Source organism: Meriones unguiculatus, chromosome 18 (genome assembly GCF_030254825.1).
Source record: "Meriones unguiculatus strain TT.TT164.6M chromosome 18, Bangor_MerUng_6.1, whole genome shotgun sequence".
NCBI lineage: Eukaryota > Metazoa > Chordata > Mammalia > Rodentia > Muridae > Meriones > Meriones unguiculatus.
This window is the reverse complement of record NC_083365.1, coordinates 12830371-12850256: the sequence shown is the minus strand read 5'-3', so window position 1 is coordinate 12850256 and position 19886 is coordinate 12830371. Positions and strand designations below refer to the sequence as shown.

General features: G+C 45.6%; 1 protein-coding gene and 1 long non-coding RNA gene across 3 annotated transcripts in view; one reads left to right on the top strand and one right to left on the bottom strand.

Annotated features, from left to right (window-relative positions):
• Window positions 1-250: 250 nt before the first annotated feature.
• Il1b (interleukin 1 beta) lies at window positions 251-6599 on the bottom strand. The gene is made up of 7 exons (XM_021641964.1): window positions 6500-6599; window positions 5790-5851; window positions 5244-5292; window positions 3514-3715; window positions 2842-3006; window positions 1677-1807; window positions 251-914 (listed from the first exon to the last, which is right to left on the bottom strand). Exons 2-7 carry the CDS (start codon window positions 5834-5836, stop codon window positions 705-707), a joined length of 804 nt encoding a protein of 267 aa, XP_021497639.1. The 5' UTR covers window positions 5837-5851; window positions 6500-6599; the 3' UTR covers window positions 251-704.
• Window positions 4878-19886, top strand: part of LOC132648937 (uncharacterized) — a 32944-nt gene continuing 17935 nt past the window's right edge. Inside the window, exon 1 of one of the 2 annotated variants that reach the window (XR_009587335.1) lies at window positions 4878-4957. This is a non-coding gene — a long non-coding RNA (uncharacterized LOC132648937). The remainder of the gene's footprint in view (window positions 4958-19886) is intronic. The other variant, XR_009587334.1, reaches the window with a different exon arrangement.

Sequence of the window (19886 nt, the reverse complement as noted above, 5' to 3'; positions counted from 1 at the left end):
AAGAAAGAAAGAAAGCAAGAAAGAAAGAAAGAAAGAAAGAAAGAAAGAAAGAAAGAAAGAAAGAAAGAAGTTAAGAGGGTAGAGGGTGAGTGAGATGGTTTATATTTGTGGCCAAGGATGTATCTAGGGTACTTTGCTGCCCTCCACTGTGAGGAATGGGCTTCTTGACCTCCAGTAAGAATTCTCATGGCCCAATTTATCTTTTTCTTTCTGTGTGTACTCTAAGAGAAGTCAATAACCAGGCTGAAAGTTTTTTTGTTTTGGTGTAATTTATTTCATCCTCATCAAAACAATGGTTCATTCATAAATATCCTCTTCTGCATAGTATAAGCCTGTTCGTTCTCAGCTTCACCAAAAGAACCCAGTGCAGGCTATGCACTGGTCCAAATTCAATTTATTCCATAAACATGAGCACTGGGTTCTTTTGTAGGCATTGCTGTCTCGTGTACCCCTTGGATTAACTTAAATAAATCAACCAATCAATAAATATATAAATAAATAGATAAGTGGTTGCTCATCAGAGGCCAGGAGGAAAAGATAGGCTTTCTTTGAACAGAATGTTTCTGAAAACACAGGACAGGTAAGAGAGACCCATCTTGGCAGAGGACTAAGGATTCCCCTGGAAACAGAGTTGTTTCCTCGTTGGCAACAAGGGAGCTCCATCACATGGCCTGGGGGAAGGCATTAGGAGCCCGGCCTTTACTTTAGGAAGAGACGGATTCCAAGGTGAAGTCAACTATATCCTGCCCACTGTTGCTCCCCAGGAAGACAGGTTTATGTTCTGCTTGGGAGGTGCTGATGTACCAGTTGGGGAACTGTGCAGACTCGAATTCCACCTTGGATTTGACTTCTATCTTGTTGAAGACAAACCGCTTTTCCATCTTCTTTTTCGGGTATTGTTTGGGGTCCACGCTCTGCAGAAAAACAGAAAGAAGAATTGTTTTGTGTGTGTGATGAAAAGGATAAAGCTACCGCATGTTAGAAAACATGCTAGACATGTTCTCAGGGCTGCTGGAGGAGAGTACATTGGTGCACAGGTTGTAAGACCTGGGGCCACATTCTTTACTGAGGGACCCCATCTTTCTATCTAACCACTGAAGGAGTCTTTGTTTGTTCTGAGTCCTTAAGCCCAAGGGGAAGAATCATATGGGTAGATATATCTTAAAAAGTGAAAATTATATTAAAGCTTCCAAGAGTACCTAGTTTCCGGGTTATTATTATTATTTTTTTGTCATATTTTTTTTTCCCTAAAGCCTGGGGTAGAATGGCATCAGCTTGGGAATGAAAGCTTTTGTTAGGAATGCTACAAGTGCTAGGAGTGGACCGATGTTTTCTGGTGAATCCCACCAACTGGACAGTTCTCCAAACTGTCCTCTCTCAGATGAGGGAAAAACTGTAGCCACATGTGGCCCTTTCTGCCTTGATACAACATGTTCTGTCGGGGCTAACAAGAGTGGCAGGACACGCTAATGACAGCAAAATGGCTTAATTTCCCATGGGAGTGGGGTTTATATGCACTTAAAAGTAATGCTAATTTTGTTCTATATTTATGTAAACTGTCAAGAAGGCTGCCAGCATTTTCTGGAGGGTAGGGCAGGTGGATGTCTGAGAAGTAAATAATGGCAAAGAGTCTTAAGACAACAACAGACAAGGCTTCTCTGGGCCAGTTCTCTCACCTCCAGCTGCAGGGTGGGCCTGCCGTCTTTCATCACACAGGACAGGTACAGATTCTTTCCCTTGAGGCCCAAGGCCACCGGTATTTTGTTGCTGCTTGTGTCACCGTGTACAAAGCTCATGGAGAAAACCACTGGAGAAAGAAGAATTGGGTTCAAGGATACAGCAGTGCAGGGTGGACTCATGAAGCAGCCTTGACAGGCAAAACCATACGGTTCTCTGTGGAGAGCTCAGCATGAGCTTCCTTAGGCACAGGAGGGACTAGCCGGCTTCTCATAGGTCAGAGGGCTCATCCAGGATTCTCCCGATGCTCTTAGTAGCAGCAATGAAGAATGAAAGGGATCTAATGTTTGAGTTTTAAGCAGTAAAGCTATGTGTGCCCATCAGTGCAGCCTGCCAGTACAATTTGGTCACTATGAAAACAAGTAAAGCTGTGCTCCTAAAGGACTCAGGGGTCAGTACTTTTTGAGAAATTTGAGCAGTAAGTGGGAAGAACTGCCTTAGCTGTGAAGAGTGGCTTCAAAAAGGAGACAGCCATTTTGATCTTAGCCACAGCGGTCTCAACCGGAGACCCCTGGCCGCTTTCATAATGTTCAAAGAAATAAGAATTAACTCCTTATAAAGTTATAAAGAAATAAGATTCTTTTCCACCTGGACAAGAGCAGACAGCTCTCTTCAAAGCTTCTAAGATCAGAAGCCCAACAGAGGCGCATGCGCCACTACTGTTAGCTGTTGCCCACTTAGCCACGGTGGCGTGGTGCCAAGTCCATCCCCACATCTAAAGATACCCTCACCGCACTTGGAACACTTGCTATTATCGAAGAGAGATGTAAGTTCCCGATGGTCAGTGAAGCTCCCCACAAGGAACCATGTGGTATTGGTGGGAAGGATGTTGGGGCAAGGGACAGGGATGGGAACAGAAATGGACATATCAGTTCCGTACCATCCACATTTCGGCCTCACAGGGAGGGAAAAAGAACCCACAGGCAGCTATGGCATGCCCATCAGGCGGCTGCACGCTAATGGAACATTGGCAGTCTGTTAGACCTTGTGACTGGGCTGGAAAGTGATCTTGTTGTTGTTGCTGTTATGTTTGCCATCTTAAAACACAGGGACCTGGGAGGCTGCCAGGAGGCCAGGATGGGGAACCCAGGTGTGCCTGCTTACCTTGTTGGTTTATATTCTCTCCATTGAGGTGGAGCGCTTTCAGCTCATGTGGGTCAGACAGCACGAGGCACTTTTGTTGCTCATCCCGGAGCCTGCAGTGCAGCTGTCGAATGGGAAAATCACACACCAACTGCTCGTCTTCCCACGAGTCACAGAGGATGGGCTCTGAAAGTCAAAGAACAGATGTTGCTTAGGCAGACAATTAGAAGAGCAGGCCCAGCAAAGAGAAGCAACACCTAAGCATGCCCAGTCAAGAGTCTATGCTCATTTTAGTGGGGTATAAAGAGGCTGGGAGTTGGGTGGGCAAGGGTGTTGGATCAGGCCTCATGAGACAAGCTGCAGTGTCAGGACCTTTCACTGTGGGCTAGCAACAGGGGTGTCTACATAAAATGTTGCCAGTAAGAAGAATAGCTCAACAGGGACATTGTGAGACTTGTGAGCTCCAGTGGAAGCCAAAGTCCCTGGAGAATGAACAGGCTGAGTTGCAAATGTAAGCATCGTTAAGGCCTTCTTTTAAGTCAGTCCTCTCAAGGCTTCCTTGCTTTCTTCTGATGGTTGGAATGTCTGCCACTCAGGGTCTTGCACTTGAGGAGGGACATTGAGGGGCTAAGAGGTGGACTGGGAGGGTCCAGAATGAAGGCCTACTGTCTGCCCTCGGATCTCATCAAGTACCTTCTTCAAAGATGAAGGAAAAGAAGGTTTTCAGGTCCTCATCCTGGAAGGTCCACGGGCAAGAGACAGGCATGCCCCACAGCTTCTCCACAGCCACGATGAGCGATACCACCTGCCGGAAGCTCTTGTTGAAATGCTGCTGGGAGATCTGAAGCTGGATGCTCTCATCTGGACAGCCCAGGTCCAGGTCTTGGAAGCAGCCCTGTTAGAGAAGCCAGGCACTGAGTGCATTAAGTTGTCAGACCAGGGTGGTGCTCCTCCCGTAACCCCAGAGAACACCAAGGGCCCTGGAGAGAACTAAGTTCTTAACCACAATCCTTGTGTCTCTGGAGCCCAGAGAATTGAAGTGGCTTACTCAGGGGTACATGGCAACCAGACACAGGCTTCCTGGCACTCTTTATACTAAACCCCATTTTCTACTTTATCTTTCTCATACAGAGCTTGCCTCACAGCATAATTACGCCTACTTAAACCTTTCGTCTTTTGGTGTCTTTGCTGCTCCAACACCGCACATTTAATTTCTCATGACAATATGTTCATGCTGTCTCCTCGTCAGCTGAGATTACCCAACACGCTCTCAATTGTTCTTCATACACCCCTTTCCTCACAGGCATTTGGCAGACACCATAAGCACAGTTTCTGTTTGTGAACTATGTTACCACTTTCCTGTTCTTCAGAGAAACACATGAAGGCCTAACCGAAGGTGCCTCGAGGCATAATAGTTTCAGAGTTGGAGGACAGTACTGGAAACTTGCAATGATCTAAAGGAAAAGCTGATTGGGAGAGAAGTTTCTGTCCAGAGCAGAGCCTCCCAGTGAGAGCCAGGCTCTTGAGCAGGTCGCAGGGGCCAGAGCCTGGCTGAGAAGCTGCGGGGCTCCTCCTAGGGCTGAGCCAATGGTCTTTAAAAAAATACTCATTTAAGCTGAGGACTGGATTTTGCAGCTGGGGGAGGCTGTCATGGACTTGAGAAAAGGTCTGAGAAAAGCAGCTGCCTGCTGACCCGGGCAATAGCCTGTCTGGGCTGACGCCATGTCACATTAGAGCATTATTAGCCATCATGGGAAGAGGCAGGGGCAGCTGGGATGTCAACATGACTCTTCATGGGAGTGAGTCTGGAAAATGCCCATGTGCCAGCACTGAAAACATTTCAGAACTGAAGGTTGTTACAGAATGCTAACATCTCAGAGATCTTCTGACTCAGGCCCCATGTTTCTGAGAGGAGAGCCCAAAGGGCCCAGTGGCTTGTCTAAGGTCACACAGGGCAATAAAACATCTGGTCTAAGGTCACAAGTTATTTTAAAAAATCCTATTTGACTCTTTGTTTATATCACCTATTTTTTTTTCTGTCTTAATCTCTTCCCCAGGAACATAAAAACTATTCTATGGTGGAGAAGGGAGCTGAGCTAATTCTGAAGGTCATTGTGTCTGGCATCCAGAGTCTGACGTAAGTGACCCGTCTGAAAGGAGGACTAAATGTGTGGTGAAGACTGTCTTCCTAGCATGAAATGCCATGATCACCACCAGCAAAGTTAATGAGCTTCTGGGAGGGTGAAAGCTGTGTGGGAGCCAGTCAGTGTGTGGGTTGCCTGTGCCCATCTCACTGAAAGAGGCAAACTAATCCCAACATAAAATATCCTGAGAGCAAGGCAGCCCAGTCCCCTTCACCCCACTTAGAGCTTTTCCCATGCCACAGCCCCTCCACAGGCTGGAAGCTAAGCCCAGAGTCTCACCTTCATCTTTTGGGGTCTGTCAACCTCAAAGAACAGCTCGTTCTCATCACTGAAATGAAAACAGACATGCTCGAGTGATGCCTCCTTATTAATACTGCACACACAAACCTTCACTGTCAATAAACCTACATAGAGTATGGTGCTAAAAGCTTCCTGAAGACTTCTGTCAAGTTCCATAGTGTTATGTAAGCAACAGTCTGGAAGCAGACTCTGGGCCAGGTGAGTGGGCACTCTGGGTGGTCTCTGTTGAATTCTGACTCTTAAATTCTAAACTAGCAGACTTAGCTGAAGTCTAAGTCTGGCTTCCAAGCCAGACTTTGCAAATGGCTCTCCTGTGCTGTCCATATGGAAGGTTCTCTTTCCATTGCAGCTGTAGGAGTCCCTGCAGGGACAGCACTAGGTCACCAGGCTGGGCTTGAAGCAGTGAAATCAGCCTTTAAGCCAGGTTGACTTGAACCCTGATAGCCGCTGAAGGAGGTGCACTGGGGACAAGGTAGCTTCTGCACGTAGATCACCCCCGTGTGCATTCTCCAGCTCCCCACTGACCTGTGGAAAGCTGTCATTTCACTGCTGAGTTCAGGAACGGTTGCCATAGCTGCTTCAGACACCTGTGTGAAGAGAGAAAGTGAGTGGACATCCTCAGTGTGAGTTCCCTGAGGGGCTACCTTCATTTCTGTTCATCTAAGCTCTACTTCAGAGAAGGCATGCAGAAACTGATCTCTAACCAATGAGTGAAGGAATCGAGAAACTGTTATACGGGCCTAGAACAGTGGTTCTCAGCCAGTGGGTTGAGAATGACCCTTCACAGGGCTCACCTACGACCATTGGAAAACACAGATTTTTACATTATATTTATAACAGTAGCAAAATTACAGTTATGTAGCAGCAACGAAAATAATCTTATGGTTGGGAAACTGTATTAAAGGGCTGCAGCAGTAGGCAGGTTGAGAAAGCTGGTCTAGATTAAAGCAACAGCTGAGCTAAACCCCAAACAGAAAACTTTTCTAGGAGACAGTTACCTTGTAGATATCAGCTGATACATAAACACTATTCATTTCCAGAGTATTTCATAAGCCATAGCCCTAGAGCTACTTTTTTTTTTAAATAAAAAGCCCATTATCAGGGGGAGGGGAGAAATAGATAGAGATAGAAGATAGATAGAAGATAGATAGATAGATAGATAGATAGATAGATAGATAGATAGACAAGATAGATAGCCTCTTTCTGAGGACTTAGTTGTGAGAGTCAAGTCTTACTTGTACAAGGAAGCCTGGCTGGAGAGAATTCTAGATGAGCCTGTTACGCCTCGAACCACGACAGGATTTGTTGTCCACCAGCTCTCCCTCCGTTTTATAGTCCTCAAAAGCAGAAGTGAAGAACTGAGAAATTTTCCCTTGGGTTAACCAATTTCACAACCAAGTCGAAGGTATGGGGAGGGGGAAGAAGATTGATGGGAACTCGGAGGAAGAGGCTGTTGTTACCCTGAAATAATTTCTAATCCTTGGAAGTGCAAGAGGCAGCAAACTGTGACACATTTGCAAATGTGTCATCGTGGAAACAGGCATTATTTTTCATCTGGACGGTTGTACAGAGGGTGTCAATATTAAAATGCGGGGCTTTCCTGCGTTAGCTGAACAGAAGTCAGGATGTGTGGAACAAAGGAGGGCACGCAGACGCACACCCACAAATGCAGCACCTCTCTTGCCTCCTGGGTTTCAGCTGAGGGGGCTCCCCAGCTGGAGTTTGAGAACCATAGGTGGTGCCCCATCAATAGTCCTCCTGGTCTGGCTGGAGAGTGCGGAGCCCGCCTGCAGGAGCTGTCCATCAGCTGTGTTAGCAGGGACTTATGGAGACGCATGTGCCCTTCCTTGCGCGGGGCAGGGCACACATGGCACACAGACATCTGTGTCGGCTTGTCATAGGCTAGGGGAACCCTGGAAGCAAGTTTGTGCAACCTGACAGTGCCAGGGTGGTGCCAGGTACCATAGCCAGTCTCATGGTGAAACCACAGCAGTGCGAGGCAGTCCACAAAATGAGCCTGAAGGAAGTTGCATCCTGCAAAGGTGATGAATATGCATATTCTTGAGCATAGTCCATCTTGAAAAATGCAGAGATATTCTTTGCCTAAAAAAAAAAAAAAAAAAAAAAAAAACAACAACAACAAAAAAAAAAAAAACACAAAAAAACACTTTGGCAAATTCTTGTTTTTGTAAGATCCTGGGGAGATCAAATCCCTTGATAATACCAAGGATGACTAGACTGTTATTTTAGCAGCGGAGTGCCTGCCCAGGTCAGCTCTCCTTGCTTGGACTGAAAGAACAACCAGGTCATATGAACGGTGCATACCGTACCTCGGGCACATCTATGGTACAGCAGTCATTCAAGTCCTCAATGGAAAGCTAACTCATTCTCTAATCTCTCAGAGAGCCTGTGAGCTCTGTTAGAGCTGAGTCTAGCACAGTAGGGACTAGCCTGGGTGAGCAGGAGTTGGACAGTGTATTCATTCAAAGGAGCTTGTACCTAGTATGTTTTGAGTACTGAACTTACTCTGCAGCACTCAGGAGAAATATACAGAGAAAGCTGGAATCAGAAAGAGAGACCAGACTGCACTGTGGAACAAGGTTTGATCATCAAACAGCCTTTTTTTGGGGGGGGAGGTTGGGGGGTAAGGTGGGGTGGGGTGGGATAATTTAGTTCACAGGATCTCAATTTCAGGAAAGCAAACAGAAGAATCCCACCCTTGATCAACTATGTGTTCTATTTGAACTCTGAAGACATTTAAGGGCCTCAGTGTCATCTGAGTTTGGTGAGCAATAATCAGTTCTTTCAGCCCTGAGACTTAATAGGATTTTATTATCTGGTCCTGTAGACAGTCCAGAGATTTTGTGTGGGCCACCTGGTGCATTTGTTTGTTTTGCCTTCACGGGGTCCACATTTCAAACTCGCCACTGGTATCCAAGCCTGCCTGGAGGGACTGCCACCTTCCTCAGAGCCCCCGGGCAGTGATGGAGGGTCCGATGACTTTGTGGGCTGTCGTGAGCCGAGCAGAGTCAGGGATGGTGAAAGCCAGGGACAGGAAAGAATGTTTACGAAGGGCCTGAGTCAGCTCCAAGTCCCTTCTCCTGGGGTGGTCTGTCAGGAACTTTGACCTCAGTCTAGTTGCAGCATCTTCTTCACTATCTTCTATTTTTAACACTCCCAGATGCCTGAGTCTGAGAGGAGTGATTGTCTGGTAAAATCTGGGAGACCAAATGCATAAAGACAAATTGCCATTTAAATGTGAATAAGAGATGAAGAAACCCAGACGAAGAGACAAGAGGTGATTTGTCTAGTGCAATAATCTGGTTGAAGATTCTTTTTCTTCTAGAGGGAAATTTTGGAATTATGGGGCAATGTCTTCAGTACTCTATTATTCAGTCATACTTCATCTTGGCCCTGTAGCTTGGACTCCAAACCTTCTTCCCTTGTTGTATAGAGCAGGCAAGTTGCACAATATGTGTTATCAAACCCTATCCCTCAGGCCACACTTCCTTCTGGTCCCTTTGGTCCCCAATGAGTAGAAAATAACTCACGATAGAAATCGTCATATTGTATTGGGGGTGTGGTGTAGCGATGACAATATTGATGACAATGTAGACCAAGGAAATGAACAAAGCAGAAGAGGAAGTGGGCAATGCTAGGACAGTGATGGGTATTTTAGCTTTTGGGGAATTCTTCAGCTCTTGACTCACTGGGCACTTTTCAGCAGTAAGGTTCCCTCTAGTCTGGTCTCTCACACCTCTAAGATGGAGGCAGGTGTTTCTTCAAAGGAGCAAGTAATCTGTCTCAGTTACTTTTCTATTGCTGTGAAAAGTATGAATTAATATACTACATAGCCCAGTCTGGCCTCAAAGTCATGACAATCCTCCTGCATCTGTCTTCCAAGGACTGAGATTACAGGCATGAGTTATCATGCCTCGTCAATGTATGCATTCTACCTCGATGCTTCCTTCTTTGTTTATCCTCCTAATCAGAACAAAGCTAAGCAATGACTGTCCCCACTGCTTTTTCCAGACCTGGTCTCATTCTTGGTGTCGGAGCCTTCGTACAGTTCTTAGGGGTCTGTTTTGTTTTTTTTTTTTTTCTTTCATCTTTTCAGTACTCACTAGTCAATGTGACACAAGGTAGAATCATCAGAGAAGAAGGGGCCTCAAATAAGAAAATGCCTCCATAAAGCCTAGCTGTAGGCAATCCTGTAGGCATTTTATTAATTGGTGATTAATGGAACAGGACCTAGCCCACTATGGGTGGTAATATTCCTGGGCTGGTGGTTCTGGGTGCTATAAGAAAGCAGGCTGAGCAAGCCATAAGGAGCAAGCCAGTGAGCAGCACTCCTCCATGACCTCTGCATCAGCTCCTGCCTTCAGGTTCCTGCCCTGCTTGAGTTCCTGTCCTGACTTCCTTTGATGATGAACTGTGAAGTGGGAATGTAAGCCAAATAAACCTTTCCTCCCCAACTTTCTTTGATGGAGTTTCATTATAGTAATGGTAACCCAAACCAAGACAAATTGGCACTGAGATTTTTGGAGTATTGCTGTGACAGACCTGACCAAGTTGTTTTGAGAGGATTGTGGAAGGACTTTGGAACTTTGTGCAAGAAAAGCCATTGGGTGTTCAATTCTTGGTGAGCTTTTCTGTAGGAGCTTGGATGATAAGAATGTTGAGCGCAATATAGAAGATAGAGGCCTGGCTTGTCAAGTTTCAGAGGGAAGCTTAAAGACTCTATCAAGGCTGTTTGTTATTGTGAATTAAGATTCTGTGGTTCCGGTCAGCTGGGGGTGAAGAGTCAGCTGTGATTAAGAAGATACTATAACTACCAAAATGGAACCTTTGCTTTTCTGATATATTTGATGCTGGTCGGCTAGAGCTGAGTAACCAGCAGTGATCAAGAAGAGGCCTGCTTTGTTGAGGTGAGATCTTTTGAGAAATGTTTCCTAAGAGCACAGAGAAGCTCTGTTTCAGAGGCAGCCAAGGCTGTACCTCGCACTGATAGTCAGACTTGGAAATGTGTCAGTCACCCAGGTGGCACTGGTTTTGAAGGCATGAAGGGGTCCTGAACAGCAGCTGAGGTTTGGCACCATGAAGAGAGGCCAGAGGAGGCTACTGCTGAAAGCACAACCCAGCTGCAGCAGAAGACCCAGCATTTTGGAGATGGCAGTACCATGGGATGACTATCAGGAACAGCAGCAGCCATAGAGTGGAGCAGGCCAAATCCTGGAAGACAAGCTGTGTGTGTTACAGAAGGCGGAGCCAGAGAATTCACTCAGGCCCCTTGGAGGAGCCCGGAAGATCCTGAGTGGATCCCAGACATTGGATGTTGCATTATTTACATTTTTGGGGGTTGTTTTTTTATTTGATTTGATTGTCTCTCTTGAAATAAAGTATCTAATTTATTTTTGAGAGACTTCGAATTTTAACAGACTTAAGTTTTAAAAGAGATTGGCTCTTCTAAAGAGGCTGAGCTTTTAATGTGTTTGAATTTGTAAGGACTGTGAGAGCTTTGAGTTATTTGTTTCATGTTGTGACGTTAATAATGATGTACATCTTGGGGATAAATGAGAAAGGAACGGCTCTGATTAAAGAGTGGTGTGTTGGGGATGGAGGGACGGCTTAGCAGTTTAGAGGACTGGAAGCCCACCCGGAGGTCCTGGGTTCAAATCCCAGCACCCATATGGTGGGTCATAGTGTCTGTAACTGTAGTTCCATGGGATCCAATATGCTCTTCTGGCGTGCAGATGTATACACAGACAAAACATCCATATACTTAAAATGCATAAATCGTAAAAGAAGTGTATTTGCGTTTCAGATTGACAAGGGGTTTGTTCTGCTGGCTAGCTTTATGTCAGCTTCACCCAGCTGGTATCATCTGAGAGGAGGGAGGCTCAATTGAGAAAAGGCCTCCATGAGCCCTGGCTGTAGGCAGGCCTGTAGGGTATTTTCTTAATTGGTGATTAATGGGAGAGGGCCTGACCCAGTCTTGGTGGTGCCATCCCTGGGCTGTGGTCCTGGGTTCTATGAGAAAGCAGGCTGAGCAAGCCATAGGAAGCAAGCCAGTAAGCAGCACCCCTCCATGGCCTCTGCATCAGCTCCTGCCTCCAGGTTCCTGCCCTGCGTGGCTTCCTGTCCTGACTTCCTTCAGTGACGAACAGTGATGTGGAAGTGTAAGCACTTTCCTCCCCAAGTTACTTTGGTCATCACAGCATTAGTAACCCTAATGAAGACATTTTCTATGGTCCTCTCTGGAGTTTATCAGAAATCATCAAGTACGTGTTCTAGCTTCCTTTTTTTTTTTTTTTAAATCTTAAGGGATTTAGAAATTTAGGACTAGGCACTACAGGAAATGTTTCTTGTTCGTTTCACAATTATTTATTAATGAAAATGTTAATTTATGCGTATGGGTGTGTCGCCTGGATGTGTGTGTGTGCACGAACTCGCTGGGACGGGAGTTACAGGTGATAAGCCACCTGTGGGTGCTGGGAATTGAACCACAGTCCTCTGGAAGAACAGCCGGCGCTCTTCACTGCTGAGGCAACTCTCCAGTTCTGCTTTGCATCAAAGTTATTATTATTTATTATTGTCTATGTATGGGGCGTGTATGCACAGTATGGCACACATGTGGAGGTCAGAGGGCAACTTTTTGCAGACGCTTCTCTCTCTCCACCTCCTGGGGATTAGACTCAGGTTACAGGCCTGCACGGCTGGCACCTTTACCCACTGAGCCGTTTTGACCAGTTGCGTATTGTGGTTTTGAAGCAGCCTCGTTGTTCGGGTTGGCTTTAAATTCAAATCCTTTGTCTCAGCCTCCCAAGTGCTGGGATTATGGGTGTGCATCGTCATGTCCACTCACGATCTCCTTCCTCTCCTGGCATCACCTCCAGTATGTCGGTTTCCTTTTCGGGACCGGAGAGCTCGGAAGAGATGTAGACAGAGTCCAGTGAAGATTTCATTTCCCTCCCTTATCTACATTCAGGGGAACTTAAACAGAGGAACTGGCATGTGAGCCTTGTAATAGACGGTCTCCAACATTTCTCTCTCTTGATGGATGAGCTGTTATTCTACCTCTGAAAGGCCATTGAAAAATTGGCTTCCCTTCGTATCTAACAGAAAAAGCTCTTAGTGGCACAGCACATGACTTTCTGCTTTTCTTTTTTCACAGTGGGTGAGAAATGCGGTGAACAAAGGACTCTGATAATACTTTTCTGGAAGTTCTGGAAATATGTGTTACAAAAAGATTATTTTTCATGTGTTTGGGTGTTTTGCCTGCGTGGATACATGTACTTGCCTGGTGCCTGGGTGGGTTAGAAGAGGGTGCCAGATCCTTTGAATGGAGTCACAGCCAGCTGTGAGCCACCATGTGAGTTCTGGAAAGGCATCTGGGTCCTCTGCAGGAGCAGCCATCTCTCCAGCACCTGTTAATGTCTTCTGAGAGGGGAGATGGGTTTTGTTTCAGGTGCATTGACTCAACTTTGCTATAGTTTCACAAAAGCAGCCATAATTAATGCACAATTTAATGGGTTTCTGTTGGGAGCACAGCATGAAGGTCCTTGTGACCCCAGATCTCCTGAGAAGCCCAGAATGTTAAGCACTCAGGACTGCCCCCTCAAAAGATTAGACCTAAAACCCGTTCTTCTATCCAGAAGGCTGGGAACTGGAGGTGACTTACAGCCTGGTGATCTGTGTTATCTGTTGGGCCAGGTTATACCAAGCTCCTACGACCAGGACCAAAGGTAGTTAATAGCCCAAACAGCCTCTATGCTATCTGTAGGACCAAGACCAGACCAGACCCTTAGGACTGTAAGGTAGTACAGGTTATCGTTAGAACCCTTAATCAAATTTCAGTGTAGCTATACTTTCTTGTGCACTTGGGATCATATCAACCAGGAAACTTTTTTTCCATATTGTAGTGTGTTTTAAATATAATGGCAATGAACCTCCTGGGGTCAGATTCCCCAAGTCTGATCCAGGCTGATGAAGTCAATCCGAACTGGATTTTTATTCTTACCTCTTCTCAGTTTGCTTCCCTGCCTGGACACCTGCAGGGTTCCCCTCGGCTTCAGTGGATTTGTCTGCTTATCATGGGTTGCAGTCTCTGACTTATACCATTGTTTTGTATCATATATATATATATATATCTGGTTATATATCTATACCTAGAAACAACAGTTGTTTATTTGTTAATGGCCCTTAAGGAATAACTAAGCTTCAGTTGCCGCCCCTCCCCCCAAAACCTGGCTCCTGGCATCATCTCTGGCTCCTTAATGACGTCTAAGCATTATCTAGTGCTGCTCTGTTGCACTTCAAATCCTTCTGACAGTTTATTGCCGCCTCCTCCCGTCTACACTGAACCCATCTCTGGACCATTTTCTCAAAGACCCGATTATATTCTAAACAGCATTGCTGGGTAGATATGTATGTTTCAGCAACTCTACCCAAGTGTTTCTACATTGTGTTTTTAACACTGGAGTGAATTTCATTCCATACCTTTCTTCTTTCCCTTTCAGCGGTTTGACGCGTTGTGTGAATTTGCTTCTTCTTTCTTCTGTCTCCTGGGGCGACGCTGGGACTTTCCAAATTAGTAGTCAGTCATCTTCCTTCCCTTTTCCGAGTTTCTTCCTTATTCGGAGTCACTTCCTCACCTGTGACTGGCAACCTTGTTTATGGATTTCCTTCGTCCTTTTGTTTCCCCCTTCTCTTCATGGAGCTGGCCTGGAACCCCTACACAGAGGTAGCCTATGGCACTTCAGTATCCAAGTGGGCTCCATAGTAATGGGGACAGGGACTGTCTCTGACAGGAACTGATTGGCCTGCTCTTTGATCATCTCCCCCTGAGGGGGGAGCAGCCTTACCAGGCCACAGAAGAAGACAACGCAGCCACTCCTGATGAGACTTGATAGACTAGGATCAAGGGAAGGGGAGGAGGACCTCTCTTATCAGTGGACTGGGAGAGGGACATGGGTGGGAAAGAGGGAGGGAGGTACAGGGGGGATACAAAGTGAATAAACTGTAATTAATAAAAATAATTAAATAAAAAGTATACACATAAATTTAAAAAAGTCTCTCCAGGGTTTCCGTCTTTGGAATATCTTTCATGAACTTGGAGCTCCAAATGTATGATAAAATGTTTCCGACATGTCTGGTCGGCCCATTTTCATCTTTCTGGTTCTTACGTCCTGGGTGGTGATTTGGCCATTTCCCTCCAAGACAGTGTTAATTTCACTTCTCCAGCCACTTCCTCCTTTTTGGATGGAACAGTTTTCTCTCTCGAAGGGAGAAAGTTCTCAGCAAGCCCACTCAGAATTTGATGGTGTCTTAATTAAGTCCAGGCCTAGTTTCTGGGTGGCTGATATCCCTAACGACTGAGCCGAGTGGGATGAAGGGGTCTGATGGTGGACAGGTGTTAATACTTCCCATGAAGACAAGGCTCTAAGATTATTGGTAGATAGCCTAAACTTCACCAGGCTCTGAATTGGGGGTCATTTCTTTACTGACATTAGAAATTTAGACAACCTACCAATATCTCATTGACATCGGCCCGTTCTTAAAAGCAGATTTTCACATCTAGTGATGCTTTGGTATAATGTTTCAGGAAATATCAAGATTAGTAGCAATAAATCTACCGTTCCTAAGCTTTTTGCTATTATATACAATCATTTTTACTTAAAATATAAAAGTGTTAAGTATCTATGACAGTATAGCCTATATGTAAGAGCAAAGAGTGAAAAAGATCTCCATTATCAATGCCTCACTTCCTCTCTCACTGGAGAACTTACCTCAACCAAAAATTGTTCTGCCAATCATTGCCACCCCAAGGACATATCCATCCATCTCCAACCTACCATCCATAGATTAAGCTGTTCTTTTGTGCAGGTAGATTTCTCTCTATGCCTACTAACTATGTAGTGTAGTTCAAGATTGTCTCCTTTTCACCCTAGCTATTTAAATCATGTTCTTGAATCCCTTGATTGCCAGGGATGCTTCATCCACTTCCTACGCAGCCTTAGAGCTGTATCCAACAAGCAGATTAGAGGCCATTAATCTCTTGCTTAAAACCCACCTTTGGTTCCCTATGCCTGAGTGATCAGATTTAAGCATATGCATGATTTACAAAGCCTACAATGGACTCCCAGGCTCTCCTCTCCTCCCCTGTGCGTCAGCCTTTCCCAGCTGGCTGTAACTCCCTAAATAATGCATTCTGTCTGGATTCTGTGCTTTTGCACAACCCATGGTCCACTCATTCTCTTTCTTGTCATTTGGGCCTACTCAGTCCCTCAAGATTCATCTCATGCTTCCCCTCCACGTGACAAGGAGGCTCTCCGTCCAGGTTTCTCGGTAAACCTCTATCATTAAGCTTTATTTATACATGCACTACATGGGTGAGAGTTCCTCGCTAGTAGCCATGACTGGAACCAGACAATGTTCCACAAATGTTAACTGGCCAAATAAATAGAAACAAGGCACAATCTTGCCATCACCACTCCTGGCTTCCATTTGGGACTAGTTTCCCGACAAGCAAGGCCATCTGCTCTTTTTCTCCATTTACACTTCGGGCATGGCCTGGCAGAAGAGTGGCAGAGAGTAGGAAGGATCTCCCCAAAAGCCTCTTCAAACTTGTTTATATTATGAGGGGGGGCAAAGTGGGTGATTGAAATATTGCACAGAGACTAGAGAGAGGAACGTTCTCCATGCAGTTTCTCACCTTGTGGCCTTGGTGACTCTTGTGAGGAGTTTTGTTTCCTGGGCTCTGGAATATGTAAGCCCTGGAAAGCACAGAGAGGGATTCAGTTCAGTGCCCTGACTGGGAGGATCATGACCCTGGGCCCTGCCTGGGAGACTGTGTGGCTCTGGCTGAGTGCACATTTGTCTGCCTTCCCCCACTTCCACGTGGGAGTTCCCTCTGAAACTGCTTGCTAGGCAAGACTGAGGCGTTTTCCAACAGAGCCCGACTCCACAGCCGCTTCAAGGCACCTGAGGACCTGCTTAGCTCTCTGACCAAATTCCCAAGATCAGCTGATCATCAAGGAGTGAGGTGTGCTAGAAATTAGGACAGGCGCCTGGCTTCCAACTCCAATTCTCCTTGCCTACACTGGGCTTTCAAATCGAGAGGAAGGCATGACCCTATATCCTGCTCTTGCAACAACCCAGGACTCTGAAATTTCAGTGTCACCCTGGGTTGCAAACCTCAGCAGAATTTGCTTAGCTGCTAGAAGCTGGTCCCTTTCCTGTCATCTTACACACGGCAGCACGGACAAGGGAATGCATGGAGATGGAATGGAAGAGTAAGGCTTTCTCTCTGAACTCATGTTTCTCTCATTGGCTTACCCCAGTTGCGTGTCAAAGCACTTAGTGTTCACACCTGCAAACAATCTGTGCTTGGTAAAGTTTTAGGCGGCTCCCTGAGTCTTGCGCCAGGCCTGTGAGAGCTAGTTTTAGTAAAGAACCGAGTTTAGCTTAGCAGGAATATCCTGCCATGGACAACTTATTGGTCCTGATATTTAGTCTGCTTTTTCCTTCTGCCTCATTTCCCAGATACCATCTGGTCACGTGGCCTATCTTTATCCAAGATCCTGTTGCCAAGCTTGGCCAGAATTCACTGACTTCTCACATTTCTGCTTGCTGATTTTCCATTCATTAACATCCTCCTTCAACTCTTGGCCTATGGAACCCCATTTTCTTTAGCTTTGATGATCTGATATTTATAATATGAAACAATCACTGAAAAAAGCAGTGTATGTGCGCAGATTTATTTAGGTGACTGTTTCAGAGGATGTAGTCTATCATGACAGAAAAGGGATGGCGAAACTTTATGGCGGTGCAGTGTGTGGCAAGGGCTTCTACAGTTAACCAAACCAGGAATCAGAAAACAGGACAAGAACTGGGGCTCGGCCATGAACCACTTGCTCCCACCAACCATCTTTGAAAGGCTACATGAGAAACCAGATCATCAACTGGAGATCAAATGCCCAGGATATGAGGCTACGGGGCACACTTCACATTCAAGCCAGCAGCGAGGGATTTTATTATGACATTTTCATATGTGTAGACATGTGCCTTGATTATAATAACCTCCGCCACGGCTTCCCATTTTCTCATGTAACTTTGGAAATCATGTCTGGTCCTTCTCTCCCCTTATGTAATCTCATTGGAACTATTCATAAACCTGGTATGATGGCTTTGAGCAAATTTTATTCATTGTATGTTTAAAAGTGTCATCAAATAGTTCAGTGTTAACAGTGTTGCCTGGGACTGCTAGGTTTCAGCCAATCTAGCTCTTTACCTCTATTCTCCCAAAGGTTGACTTTAGAGAAGATACTATTTAAAAAAAACCAACAATTCAACGGTATTTACTTTAGGCTTACGTTGTCCCAGAACAACAAAATTCACTTCTATTTTTTCTAAGTTATATCTGCCCTGCTAACAAGAAAATGGTCCGTTACCTTCATTCACAGAAAAGGACCTTCATGACTTTTCCCCAGGAAACACGACTTCTTGTCAGTTTCTTGTACGTCTTGTTAGTTGGGTGTGACTTGCCTGAAACACCCTTGACGCTCGCTGCTGTCAAAAGTGTCCGCCTCCTACTCGACACCCTGCTTGTGGTATGCGCTCAAAGCGGGGCCTGACATTGCCCAGACAGCACATGGTGGGTAAGTTGAAAAGAAAGCAGGGGAGATTACACGTAGCACTTCCCTTCTGGCTGTGTCTGAGGAAACTCGTTGGTGCCCTCATTTTACAATATGAACAGCTGTTTTAACGATACACAAAGTCCCACAAGGGAAACCACCTGAGAGAGATGAAACATTGTGGACGTGGGGAGATACTCTCCACCTCCACATCCCTTCCCCTACTAATGGATATGGCTTTGCCTCCACTGTTGTCACTCTAACACGCCGGCTGGTCCCGCTGATTATGAGTGAGCCTGTGTGTGACCAGTAAGTGTCACCTGTGGCTGCAATAGGGATGGGGAATATTGGCGATGCACCAAGGTCCCTGGGGCTTTTGTCCAAGCAGAAGAATGGCACTCTTGTGGTCACTACTCAGGGGCATCTTGGGTTTTCCAGCACTCTTCACAACTTAGCACCATCTAGTCTTCAAAGTTCATTGTTTGTACTATAGACAAACACAGACGAGTGGGACATGGCTATCTCCCTTTAGGGAGCTTACGATCTTCAATATAAAAAATAAAATTAGGTACTGAACACAGGATTTCCTCTTTTGCTGTCCTCAGGGCCCTTGGAACAATCCCATTTTTGCAACCATGTGCACATTCTCATCTGTGACCATGGTCTCCAGCGTTCCAGAGTTCTCACCTACACAATCTCAGTTCATCAATTTGTTCTTACCATCTACATCCACAGTCTCTAGCTGCCTTTCTGCTGTTCTTCCCTTATTCCACAGCTTGATTCCCATGCTCTCTCTCTTCAATAATGTTCATACCGCTTTCATGAGCAGCCCTTTGATTTTTACTCTGTTGCACTCATTCTATAGAATCCAAGGCTGGTTGTATGCACACATGATCCGCTTCCACTGTGTCCCCCCTGGGGCTGCTGAGGGCCGTTGGAAGGAGCTGCTTCGCCTCAGCAATGGGTGCCACTCACTTGGCTCTCCCTCTGCTCCTCAGTCGTGCAGGGCTTCCTATCCACAGCAGTAGTTTTACATACCGTTGTCCTGTGAGCCTGGCATTATTACATTCTTTTATACAGAGCCATGAAATGGGGGCACCCATGGCATTTCCCATCATGCATCTGTTGTCTTACTGCTGAAGTGGCAGAAACTCTGCATCTCATCTGCCTCTTTTGCAGGCCTCAAATCTTCAATTATTATCTAATACAGATTTTATTTGGTCTTTGTCCTAGGTTGCTGATATACTGCTTCTAAAGCTCTTTGGATATTCTTTTTTAATTATTTATTTATACATATGAATGCTCTATCTGCATGTATGCCTGCATGACAGAAGAGGACACCAGATCAAGTTATAGATGGTTATGAGCCACCATGTGGTTGCTGGGAATTGAACTCAGGCTCTCTGGATGATCAGCCAGTGTTCTTAACCTCTGAGCCATCTCTCCGGCACAAAGAAAGTTGAGGGTTTTTTTTGGTTGTTTGTTTGGGTTTTTTTTTTTTGTTGTTGTTGTTGTTGTTTCTCAGGAGAGGGTTTCTCTGTGTAGCCATGGCTGTCCTGGAACTCGCCGTGTAGACCAAGCTGGCCTTGAACTCACAGAGATCCGACTGCCCCTGCCTCCTGAGTACTAGGATCAAAGGAGTGTGCTGCCACTTCCTGATGCCCTTGGGATGTTCTAAGCAGCAGGAATATAACTGATAGTGTGGCCTCTGTTAGGTTGACCACACTCCTATGGAAGGACCCACACTGTGAGAACAGAATAGCACAAGCTGGAATCAGTGAGCTGTATAAAAAAAAAAAAAAGGGAGGGGCCTGAAGTTTAGAGGGAGTAGGGATAAAGGGGTAGATATGGAAAGAGGTAGGGAGGGAATTTCAGGGTGAATGTGATCAATTATGATCAAAATACACGTGCATGTATGAAATTCTCAAATTATAATCAAAATGTTATATTTAAAAGGTGTATGTCGCTGCGCTCACCACCCAGGAAG